Raw genomic sequence first — 18,571 nt, 5'->3', positions numbered from 1 at the left:
ACCTTGGCTTTGCAACAGTGGACTTCCTGGCGCTGCCTGCAGCCTCCTTGTGCAGGCCCCCTCTACTGTGAGTGTCTCCAGTCATGAAAACCCACAACCTGAGACCACCTCTGCACCCAGTCGCCCTGGCCTGACAAAGGTGTTCCTACATCCCCAAGCATCATGTAACCAGAGCTTCCTTGTTGGTTCAGCTGGACTGATCTCCTAGTCTCTGCCTCTTTTTGACTGGACCAATCCCCATTGACATTCACAGGGCATCCAAGCTGTATAGCACCTCGCCGCCCCAGTGCTGCCAGAGGAGACCTCTTGGTGCGGCCTTAGACCTTGCCCCATACTCCAGAAGATTGATCCTGTAAAGTACTTCTATGCCGTATATGTCGGTCCTCTGTAGGGTATTACCGCTGCTGTCTACTTTTAAAAACTGTAAAAAATGTTAACTCAAATCGTTCTTTCCTGATCATGATGATCTTGACACCAAAACTTGCCCCTGTCCACTTATAAGGAATACCTGGACTCTTTGCACATTATACCTCGCTTTGGTACACTGTATAAAGAGCCAGCTTCCTACAGTGGTTCAGGATGATCATCAGTGCTCCGACGAGGCCTGTGCTCAATGTAGGGCAACTTGTAAAGTAAAGTAAAGATAATTACCAAAACAAATGGGACTTACATTTTATTCAAAGTTAGTACCTGGTTTATCTGCCAAAGAATATCAGCAGCAGCTAGCAAGAACCCAAAGGACTTAACCCATCCACCACATTTTCCTTCGCACTTATGGAAGGGACCATAAGAAGCCGGTCAGCTCCCTTTAAGGCTCTGCTGAGCAAAAAAGATCATAACTACTTTAGGTAATCAGGTACAGGTCCTAAGTGACACTTGTGGATGGAATCAGCTTTTAAACTGTATTCTGGACCTACTATAAGTCACTGCACTATTTATAGGGCGGAAAAGACATGGGTAGTCCTAGGTGAGTTAAAGACTCCTCTTCCACCAAGGATAACTATATTTGCCTAAACTATCCTATATGGCTTTACCCCCTCTCCCAATTTGGCAACACATGTAGATTGACTAAAATGGGGATACTATTCAAACAAGAACAGTGACCTTGTAAGACAATTACTTTGTGTGAACCACTTATTTCTACTTTGTTTAGATTACCAAACATCTCGGTTTCATTTTTTTTAACCCCTAAAGAGTTTCCAACTAAAACAGCGTTCCCACTATGTCGCAGTTCCAGTAATATACACCCCCATCAACGAATTTTTTTGGGGAGGGCGTGGTCTGAGGCAGCAAGATGGGAATCAAGACGATGGCAGGAAAGTCAAGGTGAGAAAGGGGTGGTGAGAAGCATCTGTAGCAACAGTATATCATGTGAACAGCACACAAAACAAATCCACTGTAACTGAACATACAAAATACATCTGCAGTTGCACGTGAAGAACTACCTCAATTTTTACCAAACTTTTTGGGTGATTGGGGGTGGGTGGGATGATAATGTGGGGGGTTGTATAAACTTTCAAAAAAAATGCTCACCGTATTTATGGGATGTTTTGCAGGGACTTTTTGCCAGTATTAACGATCCATCTTTTGTGGTTCCCTTTGTTCCACAGCCATTGCACAACGCGACAGGAATGGAAGCAGAATGTGTACTTGAAGGAATACTTGGCCAGATTCTACCAGAATCAATTACGCTATTTCTGGTAGGCTGTAAAATATAACATTTTAACCAAAACATTTTAACTTGTACTCTTTATTAAAACAATCGATGTTTCTGTAACATTCCAAATGTGTATCAGTACAAAGGCATAACTAAGAACTGCAAGTGAAGGTTGTATGTCTATCTCCGTGAAAAAACGGTTTGAAAGTTATTTTCACTAAATGTCAGATAGTGAGCACCTCCTCAGCCTTCCATCAGCAAAAGATACAAATCATCATTGTGAAAGATTGGGTCCAAATACTCATGATACTTTTAATCTTGAGAGCCTTAAAACAATGTTGCAAAACTATTGCTGTCGAAAATCTTTTCAGCAGTTTCAGAAATGCTGAGCCGTTTGATAGACAAAATGGCTACAATTACAACGCTGGCTCAATGTCTATGCAGCAGTCGTTGACAAGTCGCCTACTCAGGGGGATCTGTGACCACTTAGAACATTTATTAAGCAAGATTCTGAAGCCGTATGCACATAAAAAGCAAAATGTAAAACTACAAATGCTAAAACGCTCTGTAAATGCGATGGTTTTTGACATCGAAGGCTAGTGAATGGTGGCTTTAACTGAAGCAATGTAAGCGCTGACAAAAAGCTTCCATTTAGAAGGAGGAAAAAGTTAAAGGCTAGAATCTAGTATCTAGTTTCATTTTAGAAAAATCAAATTCTGAAAATTTTCAGACATTCTAATTAAACTGACCATTTTCGTATATTTGTTTCTGAATCAAATAAAATAGTGTATATGTTAAGTTGACGTTTTTAAAAAAAAAAAGCCAACCCTCATTTAATATGCTACGTTTAAATAACAGAATGCTTAAATGCCCCCAACCCCCTCCCACGAAACAGAACAGCAATTAAAGCGGTCCCTAAAGGTGAACGATGTAGCCAAAGGATGTACTTTTCTATGCTTCTAGTGGCTTCATCAGTCTATATTGTGATGACTGCCTAGAGGAACTCACAGTGCATTAATAACAAATGCAAATGATGAGCTAGGAAGTTATTTTCTTACAGACAAAGCACTGTCATAAATGATTACATTGCGGCCGGACACTTTCTCCATGAAATGTGGAGATCTTACGGTGGTGTTTGGGTCGCAGGTCAATGACATTTTGTAACATGGTCTATATTCCTGCTTTATAAACAGAAATCAAGAAGCTACAGTTCCTATTGCTCCACTTCCTTTCAAAAATCCTTCTACAGTTTCTTGAGAGCAACTCTTAAAAAGCCACAGCTTTAACAAAAGAATGGATAACGAGGCTGTGAGTCTCGTTGCTTCACAATTATCCTGATCAGATGGGCATCATAACCAATATTTTTAGGGAGGATTAAAAATAAAGGCAAGCAGGGGAGCTTTACCAGTACAAACACTCCAGAAAGGTTATCTTGGGATAAACATTGCTGCATTGGTATGGGCCAGTATGTTCTTCCCTATGATAGCAGGTTTCACTTTTATTTCTCTCCAACATCACAATACACCACTGTTCCTCTGCATCATCAGGTATATTTTTGGGGAACTCATACAAAAATTTAAGGACACTGCCCCCTCTCCCACACCCCAGAGCTCCACTGGCTCGGAAGGATGGTACGCACACTCATTGATACAGGCACTCATGATAGGGTATATAGTTTATTCTGAAAACAAGACTGGTTCTCATCAACTTGGGGAACATGGCAGCCTGCTGAAGTAGCAGAGCAGGTTAGGAGCTGGCCTGTAGGAACATGTAGAAAGTGTTGTATATAATTGCTAATTAGTGCAAGGTGGACAGCGGAGAGAAGCGGCCTAGTTAAATAAGGATTTGAAGAAAGACACCCACCTTATCCTACTTGAATTACCAGGATCCATACCCCCAAGGAACCCGGGAGCAGGCCACTGAAGCTAAAGCGGGGTCAGGCGGCAGCCTAGCCTGGCTCACTGCGGTCGAGGTTTGGCAGCATCAGCTGCTGGGTTCCATAAAGGTGCTACATGTGTGGACGCAGGCATAGGCAGACCTGAGCGATGGGCAGTGGGAGTAAAGAAAGAAACAGTGACTGGGTTGTCTGAGGTCAGCAGTATAGTCTGAGATTAGGGAGGGCAGTTGAATTATATCTGGGGCAGCTAGGTGGTAGAGACATTTGGGCAGGCCGGAAGGCGGAGGTAATCTTTGAACAGCAGGGAGTAAGGCCTCGCAAATAGTCAATAAAAGAAGTAAATCATAAGCAGTTAACAATTGGCGGCCATCTTTTTGTTTAGGTGGGTGCAGAGAGCTTAAGACTGGTAAAGATAAGAGGGAAAACGACAGAAGGGAAGGAATCGCTGTAAAGTGTACAGGAACAATGTATGACAATAGTACTGCAAAGGATGCGATGGAAAGCACTGCTGGAGGGGACAGTACTGCGAAAATCAATGTGCCGGCTTGCCCAGTGGACATAAAGGAGTCGGGGTGAGGGGAGCACGCGCAGGTCACCTTCTCCACATGCAGCGAGACAAATAAGTAAGCAGTCTTAGAGTAGGTGGGGGAGTTGGAGGTTCTGGGCCAGCAGAAACAGGGGGAAAGCAGTGAATACAAGGACAGACTGGAAAGTCCAGGAGAGACTGGCGAGTCTCGGTTCCATGAAACATTGCTAAGTATTTCCAGAGAGATGAAGGTTTCTGAGACTTCAGTGGCAAACCAGAAATTGACACAAGAAGCTGTGTGGCTCTAAAAAAGAAGCTGGAAAACCTGGCTCTGCGAACTAGGTCCTGCGCGGAGCTTGCTAAACCTTCCTCTAACTGCAGAAATTTCTCAGATGAAACAAAATAGGGAGATATTTGAGAGAATGGAAAGGCTGGAGCACACAAAGAGCAAGCAAAAGGATTCTGAAAGTACTGGAAGGGGATGAAAGAGAGAGTCTTTTGAGATCAATCTATTGAAGAGTACAGTGATACCAGTTGATTCAGGTATTAACTTGTGCAGGAAATCCAAAGAGTACACTGGGAGCCATTAAAGTAGATGTAAGGGGCGGAGGAAGCCGGGGAGGATCTGGTTTAATTTTTTTCTGCACAGTGGACGTTGTAGCATTATATACTTCGATTCCACATAACGAAGGCCTAGAAGCCCTAGAATGGAACCTACTAAAAGAAGACGACTGCGAGGCTAACAAAGTATTTTTGATAGAGTTGATGCACTTTTCACTCTATCATAGTTATTTCCAATGGAAAGACAACTATTACAATCAATGCAATGGAACCTCAATGGGTTTTGGGGGGGCACCCTCATACGCGAACCTATTCATGTCCAAATTCGAGACTGAACATATTCTTCACAACCCAGATTAGACCACCAGCTTAATAACTTTCAAAAGATTTATTGACTATATATTCCTGATCTGTAAATGTAGGAAAGACCAACTTATTGCTAACATAGCCACTTTGAATAACCTGAATCCAAGAATCAAATTCACACACACTATTGAGAAAGAATCCATATCCTTTTTGGATGTACAAATCACTAGCATTAATCACCAACTTCACACAAAAGTGTTTAAGAAATCCACAGATCGCAACTCCAGTCTGCTTTTCCAAAGCTTTCACCCTGAGTCTTTGAAAAAACATTTACCCACATCTCAATTCATTCGTCTAAAAGAATCACTTCAGATGTCAATACTTTAAAATCATCACTAATGGATCAACATCAACAATATTTACAAAGAGGATATCCCATAGAAGTATTAGAGGAATCCCTAAAAAAAGGTGAGAAGCTGCCTAGGGAAACACTTCTCAAATCATCAATTCAAATGCCAACACAGAAAACGGTGTGGGTATTGAAATATTAGACAGCGTCCCAAAAGATTAAAAAAGCTATTAATCGACATTGGGATTTAATCAAAACTGAACCGGATCTACAAAACATATACGATGATCATGTTACATTCGCATTCCAAAGATCTAAAAACCTGAAAGAGATTTTATCTACCAAAAAGGAATTAAAGCTACTATTTAAAGGAATGGCCAAATGCCAAAATTGCATTCATTGCAATAATGTAATTATTGGCAACGTTTTCATGCACCCGACTAAAGGCCACAAAATTGATTTGCAGTATTCAGGAACACGGACTCTACCAATGTTATTTACGCAATCAAATGCCCTTGCGGCAAGATTTATGTTGGACAGACAGAACGTAAAATCAAAGTGAGAATGTCAGAACACAAAAGCAATATACGAACCTTGAACAATAAATCTACTGTAGCTATGCATTGGCTCCAAGCTAACCACCAAATCTCGCAGTTGAGATTCACAATACTTGAGATACTCCCACATCGCTGCGACATGTATCCTGTTATACAACGTCTAAAGGCAGAATTCTTCTGGATCAAAAAATTGAATTCCTTGCAGCCTGCAGGGATGATCGATCATATCGAATTTTCATGTTTCCTATGATTCATCTCTTATCCATGACTGTACAGTACCACCACAGCTCAGGCCTCCGGCCCTTCTCGGCCGAGGACACTCACTGTCAGACTCCTTGAAGTAATGATGAACTAGCACCCAGGATGTGCCATTATCATAATCATTCTTTTTTGGTCATATTTTGATGCATCTTTATTAACAATTTTGATTTTTACTTTTATTAATTTTTTCTATTTGGAAACATTTTACCATGCTTTACTTATTGTGATATATTCGTGTTGAGAATGAACACATACGGTCTAGACGCCGATGTAGATGGAAGTGGGACCTCGGAGCTCCTCCGCGCCCGCCTCTCACCGTCGCGTATCCTGAACCCCGGATCGAGCCCCGGACCCCCAGTCAAGTATAGGAGGGTCTAGAGCACTCAGGGGGCGAACCTGGTGGCCCAGAAGTCCGGGCAACAGGCTAAGGCGAGGCATTTTGCGCGAGGCGGAGTGCCCGGAGCAACGGGCGCCCAAAATGGCGGTCGCTGTCCCCGCCTGCTGCGCCTGACAGTGAGGCACTAGAAGCGGAGGGGAGCCCAGGAGAGCAGGGAAAGCCGCCAACACGACAGCGGAGGTCCTCCGCCACTGAAGGAGGTAGAAGGCATTACATGACCTCGCGGCGATAACAAGGCTGGAGAGCGAGGAGCCGGCAGGCTGCCTGATCCCAAGATGGCAGCGCCCGCGGGACGACGGCGGAGATCCTGAGACCTCGTGGTGTGGTGGAGCCGCCCTGCTGCTGCGGAGGAAACCCTGGTGCCCCACGTCCTGAGGAGAGTGGCGCCTGCATCCTCTGCACGTTGGAGGTGAGCGGACTTACGCGGTAGGGCACACGGAGGAGGAGGGACTTGCCGTCCACTTCAGAGAGGAGTCTGAGCTAATAGCGGTGAGGGGCTGCTTCCCGGCCGGGGGCGGTGGACCGCTGGGCACCCGTGAGCCAGAGACTACCCTGGGCCTGGCGCTCGAAGGCGCGGAACAGCCTGTGACGCCCCGGAGAGGGGGGACTCGCCCTGCGCCTGGAGCGGGGCCCCTGGTGCCCCATCGCCCTGGTGGAGTGAGGCCTGCTCCCTGAATTAGCCGATGTCCTGGTGCCCCGCCTGACAAGGGCCCGGAGGCGCGGAGGTGCTGGACAACTACAGTGGGGCTGGAGTAGAGCTCAGGGGTGCGCTGAAACACCTGAAGCCACAGCAGGGGCAAGCAAGCCTTACCGCTCGGCAGTATGGCGCGTGGAGGCAAGAAGAAGGGCTTAGACGCGCTGAAATTAGATGACCCGGGCCATATCGTGGAGGGGGATGTGTCGTCGCCTGGAGCGGGAGGATCGACCCACCCACGAGATCCATCCTTGGGAGACATCATGCAGGCGATAGTAGCGTCGCGAGAAGCGCTTGAAAAGAGAATAGACACCATTGGATCGGACCTGACCCTGCTGAAGGACGACCACAGGAAGCTGAAGGAGCGTGTGTCGACCTCGGAGGTAATCTTGAAGGATTTGCCTGGAGGTGTGGCTTCTCTGCGAACATCATTGGCGGAGGTGGCGCAGAAGGTCCGGGTGCTGGAGCTTAGGGCCGAGGACAGTGAAGGGCGCTCCAGACGTAACAACCTCCGCCTCGTGGGGGTTCCAGAAAAAGTGGAGGGCCATGATGCGGTATCCTACCTGGAGGGGTGGTTGCGGACTGAGGTAGCACCGGAAGGACTTTCCCCGTTTTTTGCCCTAGAGCGGGCCCACGGAGTTCCGGCGCGCCCGCCCAAACTGGGAGGACCGCCGCGACCGATAGTGATGCGCCTCCTGCATTTCCGAGATCGAGACCACATCCTTCGGAGGGCCAGGGACCTGCCGGACCTGAGAATCGATAACAGCAAGGTCATGATCTTCCCGGACTTCACCAGAGACATACAAAAACAGCGAGCCTCTTTCATGGCTGTCAAACGAAAATTGAGGTCGCTCCAGCTGCCCTATGCCATGTTGTTTCCGGCTCGGCTGAGGGTCGTCACTGGGGGTCACACCCATTTTTTTCTCACACCACAGGAGGCTTGGAGCTGGTTAGATGCCAGGGGGGAGTCGGACGTAGAAGTCCCTCCTAAGACTTCGCCTGGGAGGCGCTCTACTGAGATGACGTCGATGCGGAGGTCTGGATCCCCGTCAGGATGGCAGCAGGAAAGAGCCAAGGCGGTGCTGGCGGTGGTGGCCATCAGCCAAGGAGACACCAGTCCTTCCAGTAATGCATGGGAGCAGTCGAGAATCGGTGCTCCCAGTCCGGGCTCCAGCAGTGGGCACGATCTTTCGGAGACAGATCTGCCGGTGGTGACTCCCCAAACAGCGGACGGAATCCTTGGCTGATGTGGACTGAGGGACACTGGTCACACTTGTAAGGTACTGGGTTGTGAGCTGAGGCGGCCTTCAGTAGATGGGCGGCGAGATGTGGCTGCACCCTGGAACTTATCAATGCATTATTATGGGGGGTGGGGGGGGGGGGGACGGTCCGTGGGGCTCCTCCTGAAGGTTCCTGGGGGGGGGGGGGGGAGGTGGGGCGGAGGGTTTCGGGCCTGGTTGTGTCGGCGTCCTGGCCACCCTAGCCCTTCTTTGTTGAGATACACTTTCACTACTTGAGTTTGGATGGGGTTTCCACGTTGGTTGTCTGTCCTGGGGTGTGGGAGTTGGGGGGAGTTTAATTGATCAGGTGGGGGGGGGTTGGGGGGGAGGACCCGGGCGTGTCGGGGAGGTCGATGAGAGAATGTGTGACGCACGATGGACACTGCAATGGGACCCGACTTAAGCTACAAATGTCTCACGTGGAATGTAAGGGGAAGCACACAATGCATAGACGCCACAAGATCCACTCCTATCTAGTTAGACGGGGCATTCACTTCGCCTTCCTCCAGGAAACACACCTACTAGCTAAGGAGGGGAAGGCGCTGCAACGGAGATGGAGGGGGCAGGTTTACCACACTGGTTACTCCGCATATGCTAGGGGGGTGGCCATTTGGATACGGGCGGGTGTCCCATTCCAATGCACACAGCAATTAGTTGACCCAGAGGGGAGGTACGTTATGGTGCGGGGTAAACTGAATGGGAGGGACCTGACACTGGGTTGTCTATATGCCCCGAATGTTGAACAACCTGCCTTTTTCTCCTTGCTGTCCAACAAGCTGGCCCCATTTTAGTAGAACCCTTGCTCCTTGGCGGGGACTTTAATAGCGTGACTGACACTACCCTGGACAGGTCGCACCCCCCCTTACCTAATGCACCAGCTGGCAAGCTGGCACTTGCGCGTTCTGCCTGGCAACGCCAATGGGATCTGGTCGACTCGTGGAGGGCTAGCCATCCGTTAGACAGAGACTATTCGTTTTTCTCAGCCCTCCATGAGTTACACGTCCGCATTGATGCCTTCCTGTGCTCCCAGGAAGTGCATGCAGAGGTGTGCCACAGTGAGTATCTCACGCGCACGATCTCCGATCATAACCCGCTACTTGTGCAGCTGCACTGGTCGCAGTGCCGCCCGCGAATCCCTGCCTGGAAGTTGCGTCCAGAGGCGTTGGATGATCAGTTCTTCCGGACCACAATAGCCTCGACCATCGAGGCGTACTTTCAGTCCAATGAGGGCACTGCGGGCTCAGCCACGATCGAATGGGACGCCTTCAAGTCAGTGGTGCGGGGGCAATGCATTGCGACGGTGTGGGGAGTTAGGAGGACCTTACTGGAGGACATCGCAAGGGAGGACGAGAAACTACGGGTGCTGGAGAGAGCGAGGCCTGAGCGTCCAGACACGCACGAGGCCCTACTTGAGGCGCGGGAGCTAGTGGCGGCGACGGTGGAGCGCCTCCGGTGCTTCGACTACAAGGCCTATCTCACACGTGCGCACTCGGACCGCGATAAGTCAGGAGCTCTTTTGGCCTGGCTGGCCAATCCGGCTCGCCGGAGCTCGGTCATTCTCGAGCTCCGAGATCACTCGGGAGCGGCGCGGTTCGACCAACAGGGGATCAATGAGACGTTCTATGATTACTACACGGAGCTTTACCGTAGCAGGGTTCTGCCTTCGGTGGATGAATTCCAGGGCTTCCTGGAGGGTCTAGATTTGCCGGAGCTGGGGGAGGAGGACGCGAAGCGACTCGGGAGCAAAATCGAGAAAAGGGAGGTGAGGGTCGCCATCAAGAGTATGGCAAGGAACACGACGCCGGGCTCCGACGGGCTCCCGACGGAATTCTATCTTACCTATGCCGACCTCCTTGCGCCCCGGCTGACGTGGCTTTACAACGAAGCGAAACGACTGGGCAGCCTGCCGGTGACTACTAGTGAAGGGCTTATCGTCCCATTGTTAAAACCGGGCAAACAGCCGTGGGATAGGACGGCATATCGCCCCCTGTCCATGCTCAACCTGGACTATAAGATTCTGAGCAAAGTTTTGGCGACGCGCTTGCTCCCCCATATGCCCATGTTGATCCAGGCGGACCAGTCCGGCTTCATCCCGGCTCGCAACACTGCGCTCAACGTGAGACGGCTCCTACACGTACTGGAGGCTGACACCTATGACAGTGATGAGGCGGTAGTGTTCGCAGTCGACATGGAGAAGGCCTTCGACAGCCTGGAATGGCCTTAGCTCTTCCATGTCATGCGCACGCTGGGCCTAGGCGGGGGATTCGTGGACTGGACGGCACTGCTCTACCGGAATGCGACGGCCCGAACTGGAAGAGTCATCTCTGAGATGTGTGTGGTGGGGAGGGGCACTCACCAGGGGTGCCCTCTCTCCCCCCTATTGTTTGCCATAGCCGTCGAACCCCTTGCGGCGCGAGCCCGGCTGGGGCAGGCATACCAGGGACTGGATGTCTATGGACAAATACACCACATCGCATTATACGCGGATGATCTGCTGATGTTCTTGGCAGACTCGGCTGGCTCTCTGAGTGGGGCTAAGTCCCTCCTTCAATCATTGAGCAGGGTGTCGGGCCTCCGGGTGAACTGGGCGAAGTCCTTCCTATTCCCGACCCGCCAGCGCAGAATGTGTCCACAGTCCACGGAGGGGGTGACATGGGAGGAGAGGAGCCTCCGCTACCTAGGCACCTCGATCTTTCATGACAGAGTAGATATCCTTGAGGGAAATATTGGGTCGGCAATCAGGAATGCTAAGGGGAACTTTGACTTTTGGAGCTCACTCCCTCTGTCGCTAATGGGGAGAGTAGCGCTCCTTAAGATGGTGACCCTGCCGCGACTGCTCTATTTTTTCAGGACCCTCCCGATTTGGATCCCGGCGAGCTACTTCCGGCGGCTGCGATCGATGGTGATCGGCTTCCTATGGGGGGCGGGCAGGCGCAGGGTGGCGCACACTACACTTCTCCGTCCTAGAGCGGAAGGAGGACTAGCGGTGCCAGACTATGAACTATACTACCTGGCGGCTCAGCTGCAATGGCTGACACAATGGGTCGCGAGAGCCAGGAGAGGGGAGGACGGGTCGGGGGAACCGGCGGGACCGGTTCAGGTGTTATCCCGCATTGTTCTGGGACTTCCGATGGGAGATTTCCACCTCACCCAGGAATTTGCTACGGCCCGGAAATGCTGGATTAGATATCGCCAGAGGGGCCGTATTGCAGTCCCATATGCACCTGAGATCCCGCTCAAGATGTGCGGGGCACTACCGCATGGAGGCTCATGGCATCGGCTGGAAAGCTGGGAGCAGCAGGGGCTGACGTCCATGGGGGACCTCTATGAGGACGGGGTGCTGCTGCCTTTTGACCTCTTGAGAGACCGCTTTGAGCTGGCGGGGGGGGGACTTCCTCCTTCATGCGGCACTAACAGCGGCGATCCGCAAGCACTGGAGATCGGGCATGACGGAGCCACCACTATCTCTGGGTTGCCAGTACGTGGCGATGTCAGCGGGGACGGTTAAGGCAGTCACGTGCCTATATAAACGCATGGTTTCGGAGACTGTCGCCCCACTGTTGTCCCTGAAGGCGAGATGGGAAGCTGACCTGACGACGGAGATCCCTGAGGAGGCGTGGGCTAACATAGTGGAACGGGCCCGGAACGGGACGCGCAACGCTAGGTTTCAGCTGGTGCACTTCTATGTCCTGCATAGGGCCTACCTGACCCCTGACAAATTGCATAAATATTTCCCGACCCATCCGGCGGCCTGCCCGCGATGCCCGGCGGACTTAGCTGACTTCCAGCACATGTTCTGGTCCTGCCCAGAGTTGGGTTCCTTTTGGCGGGAGGTAGTGGATAGCCTGAGGGAGGTCACAGAGAGGGACTTGCAATTCACCATGGAACACTGCATCCTACACTGGTTCCCACACACGTCAAAGAACAAAATTACCAGCAAGTTTCTGGACTTGGGTCTACTTCTAGCGAAGCGTGCCATCACATCTCAATGGAAGGCGAATAGGGGCCCCTCTGTAGAAAGGTGGAAGGCTGAGCTTCACAAATGGGCCCGATGTGAGGGGGAGCTCCGTATGCAGGCCGCGCTCCGGGCAGGCAATGACGCGGCTCTGGAGAGGGCCAGGGCATGGGAGAGATTGGTCTTAGACCTCACACTGTTGGACCTGGAAGAGGAGGACACCTCTGCGCACAGCCCTGCTCCGGCAGAACCACAGCCCGGGGAGATGGCGGCCTAGTTTCCCCCCGTGCTTGCCTGCTTCCTACGTGATGACTGACAGTTTATATATTGGTTGCTCCTGATGGTCTGCTTCGGGTATGGATGAGTCAGGATGAATGCAGACTAACATTGATGGTACTCTGACACGCCTGGAGGGGGTGGGGGTGGGGGTGTAGGTCTAGAGGGATGGTGGGGGGATAGGAGGGGTTGGGAGGAATGGGCGGGGGGGGGGGGGGGGGAGTTGTTGTTCAGGAATAAAAGTCGAGGGCCTACGGGGTCTGCTGAGACATTGCATACATGGGTGGGAATGCGGGGACCGAAAAGCAGCTCTGCCGTTTCCCGGATGACTGGTCACCGATGAGCCATGTTTACCCTCCAGTGCAGGACTCTCCCTGTTGCTGCGCCGCTCGACCTCTGGGGTGTGAGCTAAATGGCTGTGTGACACATTTGATGGAGGATCATATATATAATGAACAATGGAAGGAATGGCATAAATGAGATGATTGTACCACCCGCTTTGCTGCAATAAAAAGATATTTACAAAAAAAAGAGAATGAACACATACTATGTAACATACCGTAGGGGTCTATCGTGACTATGAAGTCCCCGATCTGCAATTGCGGGAGCACCTCCTGCAGGGAGGTCATTTTGAATTTTTGCGTTCTTATGAATTTGTTCAGGAACCTTAGGTCCAGAATGGGTCTCATTGTCTCGTCTACTTTTGGTACCAGGAAGTACGTTGAGTATATTCCCTTGAAGGGTACCCATTCTATGGCCTGCTTCTGCAGGAGTTCCTTTGCTACTTCCTGAAAACGCTCTAGCTGTTTGCTTGCTAGTGGTTTTCTTTTTGGTTTTCTGCCTGTTGGCCTCCCCTCCAACTCTATGCAGTATCCGAATTGGATGATGTTGAGGATCCATTTGTCTGATGTGATTTCTTTCCATTCTTGGAGGTAAAATCTTAATCTTCCTCCCACTGGTGTTATGTGGTCGTAGATGTCTAGCTTGTCTTGACCCCTCTGTACGTGCTGCCCCCTGGGATCTTCTGTGGGTGGGCACACGGAGTTTTTTTAAGTCACTTAGAGGCGGGCTGCTGTCCCCCTCTTCTATTCTGTCCATGTCCATTTCCTCTCCCTCAAAAGGACTGGCCTCTTTGTTGGTATTGCCAGGACTGCTTCTGCTGACCCTGCGAGTCTGCCTGGTGCGTTTGTTGGAAAGCCTGGTGTGATGTACCTGGCTGGTTTCCACCTCTCCCGCCAGGCCTCCGTGACGGGGTGCCCCTTCTGTTGCCTCTGAACTGCATTGCTCCCATGGACCTTGCTGTTTCGTTATCCTTTTTGAGTTGACTGAGTTTCTCATCAACTGTTGTTCCGAAAAGCGTATCGCCGTTGAACGGTGTGTTCAGGATGCTGTGTTGCACTTCTGGTTTGAAACCTGAAATCCTGAGCCAGGCGTGTCTACTTTCAGTGACACCCATCATCATGAGCCTGCTGGCGGTGTATGCCCCATCTAGGGCCGTCTTAAGGCAAGAATTTGCCGCGTTCTTCCCTTCTTCAACCAGTTTTTCGGCCTTCTGTCTGGCATCCTGGGGCAGGTCCTTCACCAACTGCCCCAGCTCCTCCATGATCTGGTACATGTGCCTGTTTATCAGGGCGTTGGAATTAGCCATGCGACAGTGGGTCGCGGCATTCCGTTCGATCCTTCTGCCCACCAGATCCATCCTCTTGCTCTCCTTATCTGGTGGTGGTCCAGAAGTAGTGGGTACGTTAGCCCTCTTCCTTGCTGTGGCCGTGATAATGGAGTCTGCAGAGACCGTGCCCTGAATGTAGGGTGGGTCTTTTGAGGAATGTTTGTACTTCTTCTCTGTTCTGGGAGTTACTGCCTTGCATGTTGCGGGCTCCCTGAATGCGTCCCTGTAGGAGAGTAGGGTCTGCAATCCTATGATCACCCAGATTTTTGCTTTTTGCTGCACTGGTTTACGACTTTCCCTGGCTGTGGGCCTGCTAATCAGACCCACAGCCTAGCTGTTCTCTCTATCCAAATTGTACTCAGGTACTGAATTGGCACTGGGCCCTCTCCAAGTCCCTGTACCCAGGGCTGAGGTGTACCCAGAAGTCTCCCAGGGGCTGAAGCATGTATTATGCCACCCCTGGGCTGACTAACTAAACTGACACAACTGGCTGCACGACAGCTGGGGCAAGGTGGTGTACTCACCCTTTGCTTTAGATATGGTATACCTATATCTAACCCTAAAATGGACACACAGATCTCCTATCAGTCACTCCTATGGCAGTCCTTAACAATCCTGAAGGCAGAGTGCTTGGAATCGTGTGAGATGGTGCTCTGGCATGAGCTGAGCCTGTCTGCGGCTTTCGGGATCCATCCCTTAGCCGTTTCCATGATATCGCATACCATATACTCTTAAGTGCATTATAATCCTCGCGGTTATATGCCAACTCTGGTATCGCTTTATCAAAACATGTCGAGTAAGGTGTCATACGAATTGGAATACTAACCCCTCGCCAATTCTGGCGACGGGGTTAGCATTCCACCCTTCTAGAGGGACACGACATGTATGTAACCCCTAACCCCGGTTAAAGTCAAACAGAGCCTCAGCTCCACAAAATGGATGCTGCCACCGAGACACAAGTCTGCCCTCCTGCTGCTGGGAGTCCTCCCAGAGCAGGAGATAAGGACAAAGGGTTTCCTGCCAGGGGCGGTGCCAGCACCGTCCCAGACAGGGTTTTGTGTATTGTAGGTAGGCAGGGCTTTAGAGGAAGGTGACTGCACGTGGCACCCCGGTGCTCACTGTGCATAGGCTGGCTGGAACCAGTTCCAGGGTCACTCCAGACCCTGTGATGGGGAAAAGCCCGCCAAGGAAGTGGGTGTAACCACCCCCCTCCTAGTCCCACCCCTAGGGCAGGACTTAGTCGCGTGCCAGCCCCTTTTTACAGGATAAAGGTAGGAACTGGCCCCCTTCCAAATCAGATCATCTTTGAATCCTGAAACTACTTTCCACGAAAGGAACTCAAGACTTCTTCCTAAGATTTCTCCCTTGTGACTAAGGAGTAGTCACCCTGCATCCGCAGGCACCATCTTAAGAACACTGCGGTCTGCTGCAAGTCTCTCCTCCGGATCAAGACTGCCCAGCTCGACGAGAACCGGCTTCCCTGGCACCTCTGACCTCTACCTGCATCATCAGTCACGCTGAGATTCGTGGGTGTGACGAGACCTCGAGGGACCGGCCATCTTCAGGACTGCACGACTTCTTTCCAGCAAGCCCGCCGAGTAATTTCCTGGTGAGTGCTTTGGGGTCCGAGAAGCCCCGACCCTGAGCAGCTCCAGCACCGAAGTGCAGCCTCCCAGCATCTCCACGATCTGCGTGGGGCCCTTCTGCTTTTTGCTGCTCACCGCGTTGTGTGGCTACTAGCCCGCTGGCTTGTGGCCTTCTAAACGACGCCCGACGACATTTCTGCTGCTGGTCTGGTTGCTCCAGGCTGGCCCTTGCTCCCTTCCAAAAGAGGAGCACCCCGGACCCTCCTGGTCCACTCAAGACGCCATTTTGAGTCCACCGCGTGGGCTTGAATTAGCCAAGGCTTGTTGCCCAATCCTGGGTAACTTCGACGCCGACAGCTTCATCCATCGTGGGACAGCTCGCCTCTCCATCCTGGTCGCCGACAACGCCTCCTGGTCCGTGAGATCTGCAGAGCCAGCGTCGCCCACTCACCTAGTCGAGGTGACTTCACCCGGTGCCATCCTGGTACCCACTTAATCACTGGCTAGTGATTCAAGAACTTGGTCCCCTCTGCTTTCAGGTTTTCTTCTTCCTTGATCCAGGCTTGGATCCATCGAACTTTCCTTCACTGGTCGCCTGCCAGCAACTTCCTTCTTCCAGGCTCCTGGTCCGGCAACGAGATCCCCGACGTCTTTTCAGACCTATGCAGCTGCAGCCCCTGGGCTAGGTAACTTCGGCACTTCGGTGTCCCAGCATAGCCTCACTATCCTAGGGTCAGGATCCACTGTCGTTTTCTTCCTACCAGGTCGGGTTCGCCCGTGAACACTAACTTTGCATTTACTAGCCTCCATAGACTTTGTCCCGCATCCCGCGTGAGAGTGCACACTCTGCACCCGAGTCCCCTAGGTCTCCTAGAAGTAATCTAACGATTCCCTAGTTAAGTCCTAGCGATTCCAAAGCCTATTAGTACTGTACTTACCTGCTAGTAATTTCGCATTCCACTTTTTAAGTATATGGTTTTTCGTGCCCCTCGGGCATTTGTGTATAACGTGCTAACTTAAGTATTTTCGTAAGAGTTTTGTTGTGTGCCTAGCACCCTGTCCTCATAAAGAGTACAGGGTTGTTGTGATTCTAATAAATACACTGTTTATTTTCATAACACTTGTGTGGTGTCCTTTCACTGGGTGTTCAAGGGGTAATGTGATGGTAAAACAGCTGGCTTAACACGCCCTCTAGAGTCTTAGCCTTAGACTGCTCGTATCCATGCTACTAGGATAGCTGGTCTATAAGGTTGACTTACAACCAATCATCAATAAGGGTTGTTTGGACTGATATATAGTGATCACTAGAATAGTGAACACTGCACATCAGGCCAACTTCTCACAGTCCCTCCCCTGAGCCAAGACGCTGTCAAGCATTGGTAGGTACTGGCTCCTTGTTTGTGTGGGGAGCAATGTCTCTAGAAGGAAGTCTGCTTTCTGCTTCTCTTCGTCGAGCTTGAGTTTGAATGCCGCTGCGGCAGACTTTATCACCGAGTTGTAGGCCCCGATGTCGTCCGGCGGCGAGGGCCTCGAGGGATATGTGTCGACCGCCTCCTCCGGGCTGTCGGTGTCGACATCTAGGTAATCCACCTCCTGTAAGTCAGAGGGGGCCGACTCTGCGTCCGTCCTGCTGTCCTCTTCCTCCCCATAGTTGTAACTATCGTAGGGATTCTCGTCCTCTTCCTGGTCGTCGACCACCTCGAAGTCCGGGTCTTGTTCCTCGGCGACCTCGTCTTCCTCCTCGACCACCTCCACCACTGGTGGCTTGGTCTTGTGTGGAATCGTGAAGGTTTTCATCTTTGCGTCGAATTCTTTCCTCCGCTGCAAGATGTTTTCCATTTCGGCCTCGAGGCGCCTTCTCTTTTTCTCCATCTCGGCTGCGTGTTCCGCGTCGGATGGTTCGGCCGCTCTTTTCGGCGGTTGGCTCGGCGCCGTGCTTTTCGGTGCCGAAGTTTGACGTCGAACCGGATTTTGGGTCTCTGCTCGGCGTCGGTAGTTTAGGGTCCTTCTCCCTCGGCGTCGATCGATCCTTTTCGGGGTCGATTTTTGACGACTTCTGCTGTTCAACAGCTCTCGGCGCCGGGGACTCCTTCTCAGAGGATGCGCTGGGCCTGTGAGTACTCGCGGACGCCAGGTGTTTTGGCGTCGGCGCTTTCGGGGCCTTGCCCTCGTTTTTTCGAGACTCAGAGTCTCTCGGGTTCTTGGGGGCCGGAGAGTCTCCTACCTTATCAGAAGTCTTCGTGTAATCGGTCTCTACGACCGTGTAGCTGTCGTCTTCGGCGGCAGCGTTGTCCTCTTCCTCGGAAGACATCCCCAGATCGTAGAGGGACGAGTCGGGGCCTTCCCCTGTAGGGTGGCGTGCGCTACCCTCTGTCTCTCCCTCACACGAAGGGTCTTCGGGGCGAAGGCGGAGCAGGCGTTGCAGTCCTCGCTTTCGTGATTTACCGGTAGGCAAAGGTTGCATACCGGGTGCTGGTCCTTCTGCGCGTACTTGTGGTGGCAGTTACGGCAGAACTTGAACGGCGTGTTGTCCATCATCGAGCGCTCAGGGCCTCCCTGGTCGCGTGTTCGTCGACGTTGGTCGAAGATCTCGATGGATT

At 51.4% G+C, this 18,571-nt stretch overlaps 1 protein-coding gene across 3 annotated transcripts in view; it reads right to left on the bottom strand.

The window, feature by feature from the left end:
* The window catches only part of MARF1 (meiosis regulator and mRNA stability factor 1), a 745,071-nt gene that overhangs the window by 587,866 nt on the left and 138,634 nt on the right, over positions 1-18,571 (bottom strand). For all 3 annotated transcript variants that reach the window (XM_078663193.1, XM_078663194.1, XM_078663192.1), the window contains one exon: positions 1,534-1,705. In XM_078663193.1, coding sequence (XP_078519319.1) covers positions 1,534-1,705 — 172 coding nt within the window. The remainder of the gene's footprint in view (positions 1-1,533; positions 1,706-18,571) is intronic.

The sequence above is a fragment of the Lissotriton helveticus genome, chromosome 10 (assembly GCF_964261635.1).
Source record: "Lissotriton helveticus chromosome 10, aLisHel1.1, whole genome shotgun sequence".
In the NCBI taxonomy this organism is placed as follows: Eukaryota; Metazoa; Chordata; class Amphibia; order Caudata; family Salamandridae; genus Lissotriton; species Lissotriton helveticus.
The sequence above is the reverse complement of the archived record's forward strand: the minus strand, read 5'-3'. Positions and strand labels throughout refer to the sequence as shown.